The 22,264-nt window shown below is 31.3% G+C and overlaps 1 protein-coding gene across 1 annotated transcript; it reads left to right on the top strand.

Moving 5' to 3' along the window:
- Positions 1-14,523: 14,523 nt before the first annotated feature.
- Positions 14,524-21,402, top strand: LOC130672876 (uncharacterized). Its single transcript, XM_057477642.1, has 4 exons — positions 14,524-14,881; positions 17,990-18,388; positions 20,636-20,786; positions 20,869-21,402. The coding sequence occupies exons 1-4, from the start codon at positions 14,789-14,791 to the stop codon at positions 20,949-20,951; spliced, it is 726 nt and encodes a 241-aa protein (XP_057333625.1). The 5' UTR covers positions 14,524-14,788; the 3' UTR covers positions 20,952-21,402.
- The last annotated feature ends 862 nt before the right edge of the window (positions 21,403-22,264 follow it).

Genomic DNA, 22,264 nt, shown 5'->3' on the forward strand with positions numbered 1-22,264 from the left:
GTTCTGACCACATTATAGCCGTTCAGCTGAACTTGGTGTTCAAGATTCAGCCATGTTTCCGTCAATAATAGGATGTCTATCTGTTGTTCTGATAGGAAATTTGGGATCGAGTCACACCTCTGCTAGAGGCTCCTAATATTCCCCTGGCAGATGTTTATATTTCTTTTTATTGAGTCAATGGTGGACGAGAGGACGACTGTAACGAGTCCTCCGTGTCGATTTGTTCCACAACATTGTGAATGTCATCCGAAAATTGACCGATGCCAGGTATGGCTAATATTCTACCCACAAATCTCTCTAAGTTTTTCTTCATCGTAGACTTGACCATTTGCTCCACTATTCCATCCATGTATTGCCTCATTTCTTGCTGATCAGAGGGCTGGCATATATTCTGATTGGCTTCTCTCCTTGGATTTTAATAAGTACTTGTTCTTGCTCTTCTTCTGTACCCGGATCCATATCCTGATCATTCACTCCTTCATTGTATTCCATCATTGTGCCTGACTCACCATCAAAGTACACCGATCTTTCGTTGGACACTGGTGATAATGTCATTTGTGCTCCTAGTGCTTGTAAATCTTGTTCTTCCAGTTCTTCTGTATGTTTGAAGTTCTAATCTAGCCTGTAATGGGTGCACTTATTATATTAATTTAGATTGTGGTCTCAATATAATAAGTGTCCCATACATGTGCAAAACTTTAGGTGTTTTGCGAACCTGTCTGACTGTCTCAGTACTTCAGGACGAGGATAAGCCCCGTACTGGACCACACAGTATGAAAATAAGGAGAGAAGACTTATACCTAAACTTATCAGGAAGGTTGTGATTAATTAAATTTATATGTCAAATTTGAATATAAAACAATGGCATTTATTTAACGAAGCCGCTTTACAGATAATTGATGAGATGAACAAAAACCAAAATGACTGATGACACTGAGTCGACAATTGACTTAGATGAAGATAACTGACTCGACTAATTTAATTAACGACAATGTGACTCTACTAACTCTAATTTAATAAACGACTCCAATATTAAATATTATTTTACAAACAAATAGTTAACCCGACGATAACAAAACGAGTTCACTTACTCCAACAATCTCCAACCTTAACCAGTCCTTCATTCCACCGATCCTTTTCCTTCAAGACCAAAACCATAACCAGTCCTTCCTTCCAAGTCCACCAAACCATTCCAATCCTTTCCAATCAACCAGGTCCAATCCACAATAAATATTATATAAATACCCGTTAAATAAACTTAATTAACTTAAATTTGGAATAAGCTTCCACGAGCTGTGGGCTTGTTTGCTCTTGGCCCATTTTAATGATGACTAGTAGCACGTGTAGTAGAAGTAGTAGTAGATAGAAATTGTAGTGGAAAACCAAGATGTTAGTGGTAGTCGTAGTAAGGCACGTCCGTCCACGGCGGTTGCTGTGAGCCAAGAGAGCAAAGAGAGCGATAGCTCGTCGTCTCTGGCCCTCGTGCCTCTACACTCAGGCTGGCCAACCCCTAAAACCAAATGTCGGGACTCGACCGTAGCGACCCCGGCGCATCAGTGACTGTATTTCCTTAATTGTTGACAGTTGTTGAAGAAGGAGGGCGGATCTTTTGGCGCGAGTCGAAATTAAATTTAAATTGAAATGCGGGAGCATTCCACCCCGTTACAAGCCTCATTCCTGGTGATTTTGTTTTTGGTGCTGTAATTAATTATTTCCTGCTGCACTTGCCATTGCGAGCAGCTTTTGGAGAGGGCTTCGTGAGCTTGACCGCAATTTGGGCACTTTGGAGTAGGGCTGGTGCAATCTTTGGTCTCATGATCTGTTAAATCACATCTTTGGCATTTACTGTGAGTGCTTTTGCACTCTCTACTTAGGTGATCAAAACACAGACACCTGTAACACATAACTCGTCTAGATACATATTCTGTAATCGGCTTACTAACCTTATATATTGTGGCTCTGCTAGGTAGTGACATGTTTCTGAAGAATAGTAGCTTAATCGCGGTGGTATTCTCCAACTCCAAGTCGTTTGCAAGATTCAACTGTTAGACCTTGAAAAGCTCATAATAAAACAGTTGCATGTAAAAGCATTTTCGAGCTTGAAGAGCTCAAAATTATATTCACACTAATTCCCAACTAGAATTTCTTCCTGATTTGCTTGAAGTACCATAAGGACCTTATCAGGTTCATATAAGGTTTGCCTTGTTAGGGCAAACCTGACAAGTTCCTTGTCAGGACCTCGTCAGGATATCCCTATTCAAAAAAAAGTTATTTGCTATCGGGTCAACCTGACGAGTTCCTGATCAGGACCTCATTAGGATATCCCTATTCAAAAAAAAATTTATTTGCCATCGGGTCAACCTGACGAATTCCTGATCAGGACCTCGTCAGGATATCCTTATTCAAAAAAAAGTTATTTGTCATCGGGTCAACCTGACAAGTTCCTGATCAGGACCTCATCAGGATATCTCTATTAAAAAAAAAGTTATTAGCCATCGGGTCAACCTGACGAGTTCCTGATCAGGGCCTCGTCAGGATATTCTTATTAAAAGAAATTTATTAGCCATCGGGTGAACCTGACGAGTTCCTGATCAGGACCTCGTCAGGATATCCTTATTCAAAAAAAAGTTATTTGTCATCGGGTTAACCTGACGAGTTCTTGATCAGGACCTTATCTGGATATCCTTATTTAAAAAATAGTTATTCCATCTCTTTAAATATTTCATTTACAGGCTAAAGATTAAAAAAAGTACAAAAGAATATTATATAAAAATCACGTCAATCATTGTAGCACAGATTTTTTACCTCTTCATCAGTTATTCTTTGACATCATAATGAATATTATATTTACACTTTCAAGATCACTTGTGTATGTCAGCCCAGTGGATAGCATCGAGGACTTTGAATCGAAAGGACGCAGGTTCGAGCCCAGCAGTTATCGGGATTTTTTCATCAATAATAAATATGTTTACTCCTTCTAATTAATGCTCTTCAATACAATAGATAACGTTCTCGATCGAATTAAAATTCTCTGATTTTTTTTTTTGCAATTTAATATTATTTTAAAAATAATTACTAATAAGGTAATCCTGATAAGGATTTGATGAGGATATCCTGGTAAGGACCTGATAAGGCAATCCCGATAAGGACCTAATGGGTCTTGAGCGTTACATCCATATCAGGATCCTCGTCAGGATACCCTGATCGGGACCTTATTTGAAATAAGGCTAACCCGATAAGGACCTCGTCAGGCCCTTATGAAAAATTCTAGTCGGGAGAATATACGTAATTAATTGATGTAAATTTTACAGTCTTTTTTTTTTCAAAGATAAATTAAAAATTTAATCGACAAAAAAAAATAATTCTTGCATTAAATATTTAATTCGTATTTTTTGATCGTCATTGTGTGCGCTTCAAATAATTAATAATCGTATAAATAAAAAATTTGGTTATGAGTGGTGGTGCTTGAGAAGTAGATCGCGATAATCACGATCCGTTTTGGTAAGATATGGATACGTTAGCTGACGATTAATATACATTAAAGTATATTCACAATCCGTAGGATCATTATAAGTATCTAGTGTTTCATTCATATCGATATATATATCGTGAAAATCAAGTAACAATTTAGTACAAATCACGATACAACTGTCGCTCTCCGTTGGTGAGCGATAAGCGCAATATTTTTTTTTCTGTGTAGTAGGATCTCTTGGGGATTTCCTTATTGGGGCATAGCTGGGACTGCCCAATAAGGGCCCAATAGGTCTTTGCATTACATCCCTATGTGCGATCTCTACAGGGTAACCTTATAAGGACCCAATAGGTCTCACATAAAAATTTTTAGTCGGGTGCTTGCAGCAATTCTACACCAAGAAATCTTGCGACCTTCTACAGCTATCCTTCAATTAATTTTTCAAGGAAACGATAATATTATAATTGTCGATTTATTTATTCATGTCTGGTGTGAGTTTTAAAATAAATACATACAGGTAATGAGTATTGATAAATAATGAGCAAGAGGTGGAATAATTGCTGATGTTAAAAGGTATTTTATTGAGACCACATGTGTCCTTTTGTCTGAGTTCATTCAAGGGAAATTAATTATATTTTAAAGTCATTATTATTTGTACTTATCTTTGATATTCAGTATAAATAAATTTTGTTTTTATTCATCGCCAGACAGTCTATAAAAGCGAATATGATTTGGAATTTTTTGTTTAAATAATACTGAAAGCTAAGTTGAAAACATCAGCATTAAAATTATTCAAGTAAGTAGATATAATTATTTTTATTCAACAAAATTTTTTTTAATTCATTTCATTAATTCTTGAGCTTCGAGTGAACTTTAAAAATCTTCGGTTTAGATCATCAAAAATTAATGATTGAAAAAAGTAAATTGTAGCCAAAAGTCTAATCTATAATTTGAGTCTCAAAAAATGACTCAATTTTACTTAGTTTCGAAGGAATTAATTTTTTTTTGTTTTTATTGATTGATTTTTTGGAATGGAGTCTAGGCTCCTTGCGGCCATCTTGAATACAATAATTTCATAATTAAAAGTATACAGTATAAATATACATTCGGCATCTATATTCCTTGCGTCAGAGCATCCAACTTTTTGGCCGTGGGTTGTATACTATTTTTCTTGATCTCCAACCGAAAGTACGGAAATACGGACAAAGGTGGGGGGAGGGGGCGGCTCGCCCGACTTTTGCAAAGCCGAGGCGAAGCCGAGGTTTTGCTGGTCGGGGCGGGCTAAAAAAAAAAAAATCTGAAAAATGAGGGAATACGTAGTCGTGATTTTGCTAAGATGTACACGGAAAAAAAAATATTGTGTTTATCGCTCACCAACGGAGAGCGACAAGTGTATCGTGATTAGTTCTAAATTATATTGCTACTACCACAATATATATATCGATATGAATGAAACACTAGATACTTATAATAATGATCCTACGGATTGTGCATATACTTAAATGTATAGTGATCGTCAGTTAACGTATCCATATCGTACCAAAACGGATCGTGATTATCGCGATCTACTTCTCAAGCGCCACCACTCATAACCAAATTATTAAACTTTATAATGCATATCTTGCAAATTATACAGTGTTTATTTATAAAATTATTAATTATTTAAAGTGCACAACGACAATGAAAAAACACTAATTATATATCTAATGCAAGAATTGCTGTTTTTTATCGATTAATTTTTTAATTTATCTTTGAAACAAAAAAAAGACCGTAAAATTTACATCAATTAATTACGTATATTCTATTACTTAACATTTCTTGATATTAAATAATAATTTTTTATTGCACCTATTAGAATTATTTATATGTGATTATTAATGACAGCTAAAAATAAAATTGTAATGAAGTTAAAGTTGTAAATTTATCTATTTTAACCTCAAATTAGTTTTAATAACAAAACGGATCGTTACTATAGCGAAACGATCTTATGATTTCGGGATCCGCCTGGATCGTGATAATCACGATCCGATAAACCAGCACTTTCCGTATACAACGGATACCCAACCGAGGAGAGTGAATATCACGATACCGTTGAGTGGTGAGCGCAATATTTTTTTCTCCGTGTAGATTTAAAAAAATATTATTTACAGTTGATTTCAATTGGAAGCTGAACGAAATTTGTAAAATAAATTTCAGTATAATCTTCATGTCAATTTTATAATTCCAATTTTTAAATTTTATAGGCTAAAATTTATTCAACAAATTTCGTTTAACTCCTGATTGATATCAATTGCAAGTAATTTTTTTTTAAATTATATACCTCGGTAAAATTACAACTACGTTCTCCTCTTTTCAATTGAAGTTTTAATTTTTTTAAATTAATTAATAAAATTTTCATACGGTTATAATCGTTGAAAGCCATTAACTCTTAAAAATTATAATAATTATCACGATTTAAAATGATCAGTGTTGGTTACCCGGGTAAAAAACTTTATATATAATTATATATAATTTATATATAATCATATATAATTTATATATAATTATATATAGTTATATACAATTATATATAATTCATATATAATTATATATGTAAATTGGCCTTATATAATTATATATAATTTTGTATAGTTATATATAATTATATATAGTTATATATAATTGTATATAACTATATATAATTATATATGATTATATATAAATTATATATAATTTATATATAGTTATATATAATTATATATAAATTATATATAATCATATATAATTTATATATAATTATATATGGAAATTGGCCTTATGTAATTATATATAATTATGTATAGTTATATATAGTTTATATATAATTATACATAGTTATATATAATTTATATATAATTATATATAGTTATATATAATTTATATATAATTATATAAGGCCAATTTCCATATATAATTATATATAATTATATATAAACTTTCTTACCCGGGTATGTTGTTGGTTATGTTGAGCTGTCAGTACGCCGGCACTGTATACTATACACTTTATAGTGTATAACTCATAGTGTGAGTATACTGACACAAGCGCGCTTATGAATATAGTTACAGGACTGAGCCAGAAAATAAACGTAGTCCACTAGAGCGCGCTGTAATTCGTGTAAGCCACAAAAGTCGTTCTTTCTGGAGCAAGAAGCAGCCAGAAAGTCCGTACTTTCGGGTCGGGGATCAAGAAAATCTATTTGATAAAACTTAAATGTCAATTATTTTAAATTTCAGTTTATATTAATTACTCCTACAAAAATGGCGTACAAGGTATTTATCATAGTTTTATCGATTATTGTGATGTCAATTACCGAAACAGATACTGCGGATCCTCCTACTGGTATGGCTGTAACAGTAAGTTAAATTATATTTATTATATTTAAATAAAATTTCTATCGCTTATTAATATTTTCCGATTGCAGGACGCAGGATCGAACACACAATTTGTCGTGGAGATAGTTCAGAAGGTAAATAATATAAATTTGTTTTTTAATTTCTGTTGCATAAATAATTATTATACAGCACACGTCAAGCGCGAAACCACAGAGTGCATTAGGATCGATCTATTATTTTCGACTCATTTACTCCCATTAAATTACCTCTACACTCTTTTGATTACACCAAAATCCCTGATTGAGAAACCTATTTGAAATAATCGAAATCTAATTGAAACACGATCCGAAACAATTCAAAGTTGGCAAAATTGACTATATATAGATATACACCCTAGCGGATCCGAATTACGGTAAATACAGTGATTTACCGTAATTTACCGTAATTTACGGTGCCTAGAAGAATTACCGCGAATTACGGTAATCTACGGTAAATTACGGCAAATTACGGTAAATTGCCGTAATTTACGGTAATTCTGCTAGGCGCCGTAAAATTACGGTAAATTACGGTAAATCACTGTATTTACCGTAATTCGGATCCGCTAGGGATTTTTTGGACAAAAGTGGGGGGCACCCTCGAAGAATGGCCTTAATAGAACATTATTTTACTAAGACAACAAAATGACAAAAAAAATTTTTCAAAAATATTCGATTTTTTTATTTGTTTATAACAAATTTTTAATCAGTTAACGTTAAAAAATTTTTAGCCAAGCTACTAAACGCAATATATGAATACAAAAAATAACCAAAATGAAAGATTTAGGAAAAAAAATTTTTTTTATAACATTAGCCGGATATTTCAATTTTTGATAACTTTGAAAAATCATTGTAAACAAATGAAAAAACTTTTAAACTATAGTTTAATATATTACAACGCAATCTTGTTCATTACTTATATAACAACACATTTTTTAAACTTTTATAAGAGATTTTCTCCAAACTCAAGTCTCCGAAAAATTTGTTAATTAACAATTAAATAACAAACAAACATCAAGCTAAAAAAATTTTTTTTTGCGGGGCTATATTCCTTCAAGTGTCTAGATGACACTATAATTTATTCAGATTTTTAAATTAATATTGAATGTTATAAAAAAATTATTTTGTGTTGCATACTTTGCTTGGCGGCGACGCCTAGGCACCGAAACGGCTGCGCGGAGCCCAACTTTTAACGTTAAATTAAAATTATAAATAATGGAGCTACACCTCGGGGAGTCGATACTTACTTTACTAAAATTTTCTCCTCTTTTAGGATCTTTTTTTTTTATTTCAGATATCTTTAATATTTTTGAAGTTATAGCTACAAAACGGAGACTCCCTTTTTGTATCTAGGTTTTTTGTTTATAACAAATGAAATTTTTAATGGCGGACAAATTAAAAAATACCCATTTCTCAGAATTAAATTCTGAATCCAATGCACCGATCGCCATATTTTTAAGAGAATATTAACGAATTTCCCTAGAAAACTCACTTCTCGACTAGACTAATAGACACAATTAATCGGCCTAACTTTTTTTTAATTACCATTGTATTTTTAATCACAAATACCAAAAGATTTAGCTGCCATATTTATTTTTACTATTGTTGTTATTTTTTCCTTTTTTCTCTCTAACTACTGGCAGCAGCACTAGCGTAAGACTAGGACATTGAAAAAAAAAGAGCGACATCTAAGACAAGAACGCGGGATATTTGAAGAAGAATTTCAATAACAATCATATTAAACTGAAAATAAGAAATAAAAAAATCAAATTAATAGTTTAAAATTTACATAAACCCTCATAATAAAGAAAAATAAAATAAAATTAGTGATTAAAAATCAAATAAGCGATTGCGGTATGCACGTTTGGATTTTACAACATTTTTTTTTTTTCAGGATTTTAGTGCTAGTGTTGCTCGTATTCATGAAGCCGGATATCAGGAGACCGGGCTTAAATTGACACCATCCGCATGGGAATAATTTATATCCTAAAATTATACTGAATCATATCGTGTGCCAAATGCCAAAAGGGCGTATTACAGCAGTTAGATAGGGTTCCATGCCAAAAGGGCGTATAAAAAAATTTTTTTTGCCATTCTTTTTAGAATCGCTTGAAACGTAAAGATCCGCAGAAAAAAAAATTTTTGACTTTCTAACCCCAAAAGGGCGTATCTTAAGATGTACGGCCTTTTTGGCTTCAAGAAATTGTCGGTCTAAAGCCAAAAGGGCGTTCAAAAAAAAAATCAGGATTTTTAAAAATTTCTAAAAACAGTCTTCAAAATTGTCCGGAGAAGGTTTGTATGAAAAAAAATTTTGAAAAAGTCAACAATTTCGATGGTAGTAACTTTAATTTTTCATCATCTTTGACAGTCCAATGTAATTAAAATAATCATCAACTTTAATGTTTAATCAACTACACGGAAAGAAAATTATGGGAAGTTTCGCTATGCATTATGGGAATGGTTCCCATAATGGTATGGAAATAGTACCTATACTACTATAGGGATGGTTCCCATATATTATGGGAACCATTCCCATAATAGTATGAGAATAGTTCCCATACCATTATGGGAATGGTTCCCATATTGGTATGGGAATGGTTCCCATATTGGTATAGGAACTATTCCTATAATATTATGGGAACTATTCCCATAATGTTATGGGAACCATCCCTATAATATCATAAAATTTTTTTTTTGCACAATAGTGTAGAAATTTCCCAAAATTTGAATTTTCTTGAATGTTTTGTGCTGACAAAAAATTCTTGTTAAAAATTTTAATGTTTTTTTGCCAAATACGATTTTTATTTTCAATGTTTGAATTTTTGTTTTTATGTTTAATAATATTTCTGTGTATTGTAGAAGTGATTACAACACTTCTTTAAAATAATTTTTTCATGATAATATGGGAACCATTCCCATAATAGTATGGTTCCCATATTGGTATAGGAACTATTCCTATAATATTATGGGAACTATTCCCATAATGTTATGGGAACCATCCCTATAATATCATAAAATTTTTTTTTTGCACAATAGTGAAGAAATTTCCCGAAATTTAAATTTTCTTGAATGTTTTGTGCTGACAAAAAAATTCTTATTAAAAATTTTAATGTTTTTTTGCCAAATACGATTTTTTTTTTCAATGTTTGAATTTTTGTTTTTATGTTTAATAATATTTCTGTGTATTGTAGAAGTGATTACAACATTTCTTTAAAATAATTTTTTCATGATAATATGGGAACCATTCCCATAATATTATGGGAATGATTCCCATAATGGTATATGAACCATTCCAATTGCATTATGGGAATCATTCCCATAATATTATGGGAATAGTTCCCATACTATTATAGGAACCATTCCCATAATATTATGGGAATGGTTCCTATAATTTATGTATATGGTTCCTATCAATTATAGGAACCATTCCCATAAATTATAGGAATGATTCCCATAATATTATAGAAAGTATTCCTATAAATTATAAGAACCATCCCTATAATTATAGGAATCATTCCTATAGTGTTATGGGTATCATTCCCATAATTATAGGAACCGCTCCCATAATTTATGTTCGTAATTCCTATGATGGTATAGGAAAAAATTTCACAAAATTATGGAAACCGCTGCCATAATTTTCTTTCCGTGTAGAAAATTCCCAAATAATTAATAATTATAAGCTAGAGATGATAAAGTTCAATATTCGTTTTTATATTCAACGCCATGCGGAGCATATGGTGGAGAGCTAGTATTTGAGACCTACGCCCTTTTGGCTTCGGAAATTTTTTTTTTTCATTTTTAGACTTAGAACATGTATACAAAACGATTGGCACAAAAAAAAATTACACGCCCTTTTGGTTCTTCAAAGCCAAAATTTTTATACGCCCTTTTGGCATTTGGTACCTGATATAACACAGTTTATATTACAATATAATTATTTAGATAAGAAGTCATATATATTAAAATAGCTATTTTTTTGCCGTTTTAATTATATAATTATATATTTTCAAAATATACAAATATGATATACAACATTATATGTTGGCATATATTCAAGCTATATGAACTCCGTATATTGAAAATTATATTATAAACACATAAGTAATTTTATAATGTCAAGATGTAAGCTAATATATATTATCGACTTATAAAATTTTAAGCCTAAAACGTTGATTCCAAGCCTATACCATGTTTTGAACTTAGAAAAGTTTAGTTCAGTTTTTTATAGTCAGAGTCGCAGGTTGACATACCTTGATTGAAACGCATACTTACGTATAAACATCGACCTGGGTCAAAAATAAAACTTGATTTAGACTTCACGGAAAAAACCGTTCTGTAAAAGTTACAGAAAAGTCTGTAAAATTGACAGATGTTTCTCTGTCAATTAAATTATGTAATTTTTACAGAACCAAAAATGTAATTTTTACATTGTAAGTTCTGTAAACCTAAATCTGTAATTTTCACATTTTGAGGCTGTAAAAGTTACATAGTGAAGTTGTAGAATTCACAGAAGTATTTATGTAAAAAATACAGAGCAAAATACATGCGCACACTTACCCTCATGCACCTGCATACATGCGCACACTTACCCGCACACTTGCACACATGCACACATGCGCACATTTACCCCCATACACCTGCACACATGTGCACACTTACCCGCACACATGTGCACACTTACCCGCACCCATGCGCACACTTACCCCTGCACACCTGCACACATGCGCACACTCACCCCCATACACCTGCACACACGCGCACACTTACCCCCATACACCTGCACACATGTGCACACTTACCCGCACACATGCGCACACTTACCCGCACCCATGCGCACACTTACCCGCACACATGCGCACATTTACCCGCACCCATGTGCACACTTACCCGCACACCTGCACACACTTATCCACACACATGCGCACACTTACTCGCACACACAACTGCGCACACACAACTGCGCACACACACATGCACACGGGTGCCCACACAACCGCGCGACCACATGTACACACACGCGCGAGCACACTCATGCGCACACACGCGCAGAAGTAAAAATTACATAAAGTAATAATGTATAATCTACAGAAAAAATATGTAATTTTTGCAGAATGTTATCTGCTAGTTTACATTATGTTATTTATAAAAATAACATTTATGAATTTGTAGAAATAACATATTTTATCTGTAAATGTTACAAATAATATCATTAGTAAATTTTACAGATTTTTTTCTGTAACTTTTACAGAACTGTTTTTTCCGTGTTGCTTCACCTTATTTTCTTTTGAAGTTATCAATTTGCCGACGATTTTTCGATAAGATCTCGATTTTTTCGACTTAAATTAAATTTTTTTCAACTTTTTGAACTTTTTTCATCTCAGCTTCAACTTATTTCATCTTATTCGTATTTTTTGATCTTAGTTTGAACTTATTCGTCTCTACTTTGAGCACAATAGTCATACACCTTACTTTTGACTTGCTAAAAAAAAAGTCGAAAAAAATTTATTTATTCGCCTTACTTTCGCCTTAATATATAAAAATTATTTCACCGTATTTCTGACTTTTTCGACTTATGATTTAAGTCGATTGAGTTTAAATCGAATTAATTTCGACTTGATTTAGACTTTCTCGCCTTATGTTTTAAGTCGAATAAGTTTGAACAAAATCAATTGCACGCCTCGAAAGCGAAGCGGCAAGGTTGTGCTTCATAACGGACCTGTCAAGGTCACTTGACTTTTCCTCATTAAACTGTATATATTATTTTTATGTCACACTCACACGTTATAAAAAGTACATTAACCTAAACAGGAAACACTAATTAATAAGACTGATACTTTCATTAAGTTGTCCGACACGTATTATAATAAAAAAAAGTTCAATAAAAAATATGTATCGTGGACGTCAGTTAGTCTGTAGTCCAAAAAAAGTCTGTGGCACGGATATTTCGTGAACGGCTTGACAAAATGACTTTATTTTTTTTTCACTGTCTTCAGAATTATGCAAAAAAGGTTCTTTTCGAAAATCACTACTGTAGACCCTCTCGTTTTTTTTTTAATAAATCATTTCTGTTAAAACCGGCACTATTCCATGTAAACAAACACACACTGCAGCCATTTTTTTATTTTATGGGGAATTTTATTTTTTTATCATCGAACTTTGCTGATATCATAAGGTTCTACTTTATCATCAAATAATTTTTTTTTATTACCAACTGTCATAGAATTAACTAAATTAAAAAAAAAAAACGACGAATTTCTTTCTAGATATTTATTAAAAAATTTTGTAATTAAAAATAAAAATTAATAACACCGGCACACAAAAAAAAATAAGTTCTCTGTACTTTTGACGGGACCGATTTATTCCCATGTATTTTGACCCGCTGAATCCGAATCCGAGGTCCGTTTAACCCGTACACCCTCAGACTTTTAGAAAACTTTAAAAAACCTCAAAAATACACAAAAATCGACCGTTTTTTAAATTTATAAATCTTTTTTAACCCTAACTAAGCATGATTTTTATGTATTTCGGTCCTCCACATACTAACCTGAAGTTTATTTAAAACATTAGCCATTTAAAGTCTGAGTAAATTCCAAAAAACCCCAAAAAATTGCAAAAAAGCAAAAAAATTCTTAGTATTGTGATGAAAAAAATTTTATAGGGCTAAATAAATAATTATTTTCATGTATGTTTATCTGTCACATATAATTCTCGAACATCCATGGCTCAGACATCTCTAAAATTTTAAATAAATGGCAAAAATTCCCAAAAAATCGAAAAAAATAAAATTTGGTATAACAAAAATCATTTTTTAAATCGAAATAAATAAAAGAAATCATATTGTTCGATCTGTGATATATATATAAAAAATATTTTGGCCTAAAACATAAAAAAATTTTAATATGCTTCAAAAAATTTTTTTCATCACAACACTAAGAATTTTTTTGCTTTTTTGCAATTTTTTGGGGTTTTTTGGAATTTACTCAAACTTTAAATGGCTAATGTTTTAAATAAACTTCAGGTTAGTATGTGGAGGACCCAAATACATAAAAATCATACTTAGTTAGGGTTAAAAAAATTTATAAATTTAAAAAACGGTCGATTTTTGTGTATTTTTGAGGTTTTTTAAAGTTTTCTAAAAATCTGAGGGTGTACGGGTTAAACGGACTTCGGATTCGGATTCAGCGGGTCAAAAAACATGGGAATAAATCGGTCCCGTCAAAAGTACAGAGAACTTATTTTTTTTTGTGTGCCGGTGTAATTTATATATTTCATTGTAACATGAGCGTTCGAGGTGTGCACTTTTGGATTTTCCAAACTTTTTTTTTTTATTATAATACGTGTCGAACAACTTAATGAAAGTATCAGTCTTATTAATTAGTGTTTTCTCTTTAGATTAATGTGCTTATTATAACGTGTAAGTGTGACATAAAAATAATATATACAGTTTAATGAGGAAAAGTCAAGTGACCTTGACAGGTCCGTTATAAAGCACAACCTCGCCGCTTCGCTTTCGACGCGTGCAATTGGTAGGTTTCGAGCCAACATTTTTCTCCGTGTATGATAAGTGAAAAAGACCTGCTGTTTTCTCTTTCTCTTGTACTATAAATTAAAAACTGTTGAGAGTGAACAGCAGTTATAAGGGTGGGGACTTATTGAGTCACGTTTCTCAACATTAGCAGATTCGACCACGAAGTTGACTGTAGCCATAATATTCTTGGGTACTAGACACAAAACAACGAGCACATTACAGCTTGCAAAAAGTGTAGAGGTGAAACAAAGCATTGAAAACTATGTATATGGTGTTACTTAAGTTGGTGTCCATAAGTAATAAAGTGCTGATAAATTACTAAAAGTGCAAATTTAAAAATAAAGATCTATACTGAATTAATAACATTAGTCACTGAATAAATTAAATAATTTCTCTTAAAAAATGGCAGAAGCAGTTGAGCCAGAAGAAAACCGTTCGTCGTGTTGTCGAAGTAGAGCCCCTTGGAAAATACGTTTCAGTGTAATTTTTGTTCTAGTAAGTCATTATTTTTCTTTTTTAAATAATTCCAATAAGCAATTTATTATCAGAGAAGGGCAACAGACAAAACGCAAATTTTTTTATATGAATGGTCTTAAAATTTTGGTGAAAGACACGCTAGACGTCATTTTTATTTCCCATTTAAATTACATGGAATTTTTTTTTAACTTCCCGCTAAGAAAATTGACGATTTTCCAAAAAATTCGTGAAGTTATTGTTTAATTTGAAATTCAAAACTCATCAGCGAATCAGTAGGGGAGAGTGGGGTCAATTGAACCAAGGGGCAATTGAACCAGTAAGCTTAAAAAATCGAAAAAAATAGAAAAATGAGTCGTCCTCTTGGAATTATATTTTAATACACTAAACCTTAGCCTAACCAAAATTTGGAACCAATATGATAATTTAATTTTAAAAAATTCAAGTTTTTGTGTTTTTAGGCATCTGACCTTTTTTTTCAGCTCTTGACAAATTGTTTAATAAGTTTTTAATTTTCAAATGTAATCTTTAAATTTTTTTTGTAATACCTTCTTTCATATATTAGTCATAAATTTCTAACTTTACATCTAGTAAAATAGTTCTTGAATATTTTTTTTTAAACTAATTATATAAATAAAATCATATGGGGTCAATTGAACCAGTACTCTCGGGGACGGTTGAACCACACGAATCACACTGTAAGCATCAGACATGCGCGCGCATCTTGACTGAATGTGAAAAAAAGCTAAACTAACCAAGAAAAAAAAATTACATTGACAGAAGTTGTAAAAGTGATTGTTATAACATATAATGTTATATAAAATGATCAATATTATTAGAAGTATTGTAATTTCAGTTTTAAACTGTAATGAATAGTAAATTATTCATTAAAATCATTCGTTTGTGGTTCTAATACTATTGGTTCAATTGTCCCCGACTAGTGGTTCAATTGCCCCCGCAAAGGGGACGATTGAACCATTTGATGCAGTTGTACAATTTCGTATTTATTAAAAATTTTCATCACTTTTTAAGTTATGTGCTTATGAGAAATGAAAGTCTATATAATAAAGTATAATTTCGTAAAAAAAAAAAAAGTTATCATTTTGCTTTTATTCATCTAAAAAAAATGTTAAAGTATTTTTGGTTCAATTGACCCCACTCTCCCCTATATCGAAAAGGTTTATACACTTTTTTGTTGGCAATTGAACGCTTTACAGATAAGGGATCTTATCATTTTTCCATACGTTTACTTTTTCAAAAGTTATTTAAGGTCAAGTTGAATTTGTAGCAAATTTTAGTATTTTGTGACATTTCCGGAAAAATTATCAGATTTATCTTAACTTTTTCGTAAGTCATTTTATTTCCCCCAAATTATCCATCACAAAGTATTCAAAATTTTAAAAGTTCTTTAGTTATTTCCATTTGCTTTTATTTCGGTATATCTTTCACTAAAATTTAGGGAACATTCATGAAAAACAATAGTCGGTTTTTTTGACATAATCTAGAATGTAATATATACATATACTGTTATTATTAGGAGCATACTATGGTGAATAAACGAACAATTTTTTATATAAGATTCAATGATATTTTACCGCTATAAGCATTTAAACTAAGCACTTTTAGTAGAGGTGTTTTAGTTATTGTAACGAACCCTAACGGACCCAAATTACGGTAAATTACGGTAAATCCACCGTAAATTACGGTAATCCACCGTAAAATACCGATTTACCGTAAATTACGGTGGTTTTACCGTAATCTACGTGGTTTTACGGTAATTTACGGTGGTTTTACCGTAAAATACGGAAATACGGTAATCCACCGTAAATTACGGTAATTTGATAATCCACCCGAATTTTTTACGGTAGATTTATCGTATTCGACGGTAAATTTACGGTATACCCGCCGTAATTTACGGTAATCCACCGTAAAGTACCGATTTACCGCAAATTACAGTGGATTTACCGTAATTTACTGTGGGTTTACCGTAAAATACGGAAATACGCTAATCCACCGTAAATTACGGTAATTCGATAATCCACCCGAATTTTTTACGGTAGATTTATCGTATTCGACGGTAAATTTACGGTATACCCGCCGTAATTTACGGTAATCCACCGTAAAGTACCGATTTACCGTAAATTACGGTGGATTCACCTTGTTTTACGGTGGTTTTACCGTAATTTACGGTGGATTTACCGCAATTTACGGTGGATTTACCGTAAAATACGGAAATACGGTAATCCACCGTAAATTACGGTAATTCGATAATCCACCCGAATTTTTTACGGTAGATTTATCGTATTCGACGGTAAATTTACGGTATACCCGCCGTAATTTACGGTAATCCACCGTAAAGTACCGATTTACCGCAAATTACAGTGGATTTACCGTAATTTACTGTGGGTTTACCGTAAAATACGGAAATACGCTAATCCACCGTAAATTACGGTAATTCGATGATCCACCCGAATTTTTTACGGTAGATTTATCGTATTCGACGGTAAATTTACGGTATACCCGCCGTAATTTACGGTAATCCACCGTAAAGTACCGATTTACCGTAAATTACGGTGGATTCACCTTGTTTTACGGTGGTTTTACCGTAATTTACGGTGGATTTCCGCAATTTACGGTGGATTTACCGTAAAATACGGAAATACGGTAATCCACCGTAAATTACAGTAATTCGATAATCCACCCGAATTTTTTACGGTAGATTTATCGTATTCGACGGTAAATTTACGGTATACCGGCCGTAATTTACGGTAATCCACCGTAAAGTACCGATTTACCGTAAATTACGGTGGATTTACCGTAATTTACGGTGGGTTTACCGTAATTTACGGTAAATCTACTCGAATTTTACAGTATTCTACAGTAGATTTACCGTAAAATTACCGTAAATTTACGGTAAATCAGGTCTGCTAGGGAAACTTTCTTTTATTGTAGGAATTCCATTTTTCGGAATACTATCTTGATAAAAATATTGAGATCCCCAAAATATAAATAAAATGGTCCTGAAAATTAAAATTGTTTAGGATAATACGTTTTGCCTGGTCCTCTTTTACACGAGTTTATTTTTAAAATATCATTGTTTTGTTATACTTTATTCGAAATTTACTGTAGATCGTAGTAAAAGTCATTGTTTTAACGACCATACGGAAGAATCGTGTCATATCATATCCTGAGCCGAAAATATATGATTATGTCGGTGATATAAGGAAACAAGATGAACAACAACAGAAGCTGCGTGAAATCTTTTTGAGAAATCAACAGATAGAAGATCTCTATACACTTAAGAAATGGAATATTTGGAACGTACAAGCTCACAATTTTACTATGAATAAATTACAAAGTCGTTTTTCACGACCAATTTATGCATCGCCATTGAAATCCGATTTGAATTTACAGAATCATCACACTAATTATTTTAGTAATGTTTCAACTTATGAAATAATTGCAATATCTTTGATTATTGTTATTACGTATTTGTGTACGGGACTAATGCTCTGGGGTTCAGTAAAGGTATGGATGCATATTTTTGTAACATATTGTACAATAATTTTTTTGTTAACATTTTTTTTAACGGCCGAAAAATTCCTTTGATTGAAACAAAACAAATCTTGTTTTATCGTTGAGAATTTCTTTATAGAATGTCATATGTATAAATATATTATGAGTATGACTCAGTGTTTGTTATCATATGGATAATGAAAACATTCATATATAGCACTATATAGACTTACATATATCAGTTCCGTATTTCTATGATGACTTTATTTTCGACGATGCTGGATGTCTTTCCGCAGTCTATAAAAATCAGTACAATTTTTAAAATATAATAAATATTTATTCTTACAACAATATAGGGGGGAAGGGGCGAAACTATATTTTGTAAATATAGTTAAGAATTATTTTGAATTTTTTTTTTTTACTGCTTTCAAAAAATTTTGTTTTTGTAAAAAAATAGTATGGAATAAATTTGATTTTTTTTCTTATTAATTTACAATGGAAGAACTAAACTTCCAGTGTCAGATTACTTCAGATGTATTCCAATAATCAATTTGAAAATATTTACAATTTTCATAATTTTTTAATTTAAGTAACTTTTAACAATTTTTTAATCTATTACTTTAAACGACACATGATTGCTTTTTTTAAAATATCTTCGTTGGAGTTAAAATTCTAAAACCTCTTTCAAAAATCGAAAGTGCCAGTCGAAAAATTTCAGTTACTTCTATTGAATTCCTCAGTGGATTTTTTTGATTGGGGAATGAGAAACCAATCAGGGCAATTATCAAAAAAAAAAAAAAATATTTCATAAAATTTTACAAAACTATACAAGTTCTTATATAAATTTCATGAAATTAAAAACTTAATTAGAAACTTATCTTTGTTTTAAAATCGGTCCTCAATTTACGTATCTCTTTTATGAGATACTACACGAAAAGAAAATTATGGGAAGTTTTCCTATGCATTATGGGAATGGTTCCCATAATGGTATGGGAATAGTACCTATACTACTATAGGAATGGTTCCCATATATTATGGGAACCATCCCCATAATAGTGTGATAATAGTTCTCATACCATTATGGGAATGGTTCCCATAATGATATGGGAATGGTTCCCATAATGATATGGGAATGGTTCCCATAATGATATGGGAATGGTTCCCATAAAGATATGGGAATGGTTCCCATAAAGATATGGGAATGGTTCCCATACCATTATGGGAACCATTCCCACAATGGTATGGGAATCAATCCCATACTATTATGGAATGGTTCCCACATTGGTATAGGAACTATTCCTATAATATTATGGGAACTATTCCCATAATGTTATGGGAACTATTCCCATAATGTTATGGGAACTATTCCCATAATGTTATGGGAACTATTCCCATAATGTTATGGGAACCATCCCTATAATATCATTAAATTTTTTTTTTTGCACAATAGTGTAGAAATTTCCCAAAATTTGAATTTTATTGAATGTTTTGTGCTGACGAAAAATTCTTGTTAAAAATTTTAATGTTTGAATTTTTGTTTTTATGTTTAATAATATTTCTGTGTATTGTAGAAGTGATTACCACATTTCTTTAAATTAATTTTTTCATGATAATATGGGAACCATTCCCATAATATTATAGGAATGGTTCCTATAATAGTATGGGAACTATTCCCATAATAATATGGGAATGATTCCCATAATGGTATACGAACCATTCCAATTGCATTATGGGAATCATTCCCATACTATTATGGGAATCATTCCCATACTATTATAGGAACCATTCCCATACTATTATGGGAATCATTCCTATAATGTATGGGAATGGTTCGTATAAATTATAGGAACCATTCTCATAAATTATAGGAATGATTCCCATAATATTATAGAAAGTATTCCTATAAATTATAGGAACCATTCCTATAATTATAGGAACCATTTCTATAGTGTTATGGGTATCATTCCCATAATTATAGGAACTATTCCTATAATTATGGGGAACATTCCTATAATTATAGGAACCGCTCCCATAATTTATGGTCGTAATTCCTATGATGGTATAGGAAAAAATTTCACAAAATTATGGGAACCGCTGCCATAATTTTCTTTTCGTGTACATTAGTTACGATATCGGCTTTTATTTTAATAATGAAGAAATGTAATTTCACGAGAGTAGACTTATATGTTATAATTAGCATTGTATGATAATAATGAGTTTTCATTAGTAATATTTTTATTATTTTATTTATTTGCATAGGGGAAGTATATATTTTTTTGGCCCTATCTAATTTTTTTATGCATTGGTATCATTTCATTATCTATATTTTTTGTATATAAAACTGTCGAAAATTTCAAATCTTGCATACAATCTGGATTTCTGATATTAATAGTAGGATTAATAGTTATCGGTAAGTGTGTAAAGTTATTGATTATTTACTAATTGTGTAAGGTAACTGTAACACAATAAATTAACATTATTTATTATTTTAGGACTCGGAATCTATTCTTGGGTAGTCATTTATAAACGATTTAAGCAATTGAAGACTGTTGAAATGGATCAATTAACTATATAAAAGAAGAAAAGAATATTCATCAACACATATTTACAATAATCGTTTTTCATTAGGTGAATTTCAAAACAGGTTATCAGTTAAAAAAAAAGACATACTTTATATAAAAAAAAATCATGAAAGCTTTCATCAATTAAGTAATACTTGAATTCATTCCAATTTCATCTACATTGAACTTTATTTATATTTTCAATAAAAAACAGTTTGAAAAACTAGATCCGATAAAAAATTTGTCAATTTAAACTTAAAAATTCCAACTTTTATTTTTATACACTTAGAAATTATTTTCGTTTGAAATGCTAAGATTTTCATAGTAAAGTCGGATCACGTTGACCACCTGACGGAAATTGATATAAATACATGAAAAAATTACTATAACCATAGTAAAATTTACAATGATGACAGTAATTTGTGACATAATCATTGCACTGCAGACAATGAAAGCGGATGTTGTTGAGTACTGGATCGTTAATATGACATTTGCTCTTACCTGTTTTAGAATCTTGTTTTCCGAATCTTGTTTGTAATCAGCAAGTTCGTTCTTAATTATTATTTTTTTGAAAATTAATCGTCAATGGAGACTGTGATTTATAATTAATGACTACATTTTTACTTGTATTGGCTCCGTGCGCTTACGTATACTACTATAGAAGTAAATGTGTATTGTGTATTCGTATTGAAGTTCCGATCCTCCAGAAGTTCCGATCCTCCTTGTTGGTGGCGCTGTCATTATGCATGTATACGTCTCACACTGATGATTTAATAGTATTAGTATTTTCGTGCACGGAGCCAATACATTTTTGCTTCAAACATGGATTTTAAATAAATATTCCAAACTTTAATTTGAAAAAGTTACAGTAGAAATTGGCAGGGATGTAGTATAAGTCAATAAATAATAATCAGGGATAGAAAGTAATCATAAGTTTAAAATTTCATTTATAGTCATTGATTATAAATCACAGTCTTCATTGACGATTAATTTTCAAAAAAATAATAATCAAGAACGAACTTGTTGATTACAAACAAGATTTAGAAAACAAGATTCTAAAACAGGTAAGTGCAAATGTCATATTAATGATCCAGTATTCAACTACATCCGCTTTCATTGCCTAGATTGGAATTTAAAGTTCCAATGTTAGTAGTCAGTCAAAAACAAGTAAATTTAAGACCAATAGTGTGATCTAGTGTTGCAAAAAAACAATCGATTTATCGAATAATCGATTTTTTAGTTTCAACAATCGATTTTTTTAAATCGATTCTATGTGCTTCGATTAATCGATTGGAAATCGATGAAAATTTTAAAATACGATTTTTAA

This window comes from Microplitis mediator, chromosome 8 (assembly GCF_029852145.1).
Source record: "Microplitis mediator isolate UGA2020A chromosome 8, iyMicMedi2.1, whole genome shotgun sequence".
NCBI lineage: Eukaryota > Metazoa > Arthropoda > Insecta > Hymenoptera > Braconidae > Microplitis > Microplitis mediator.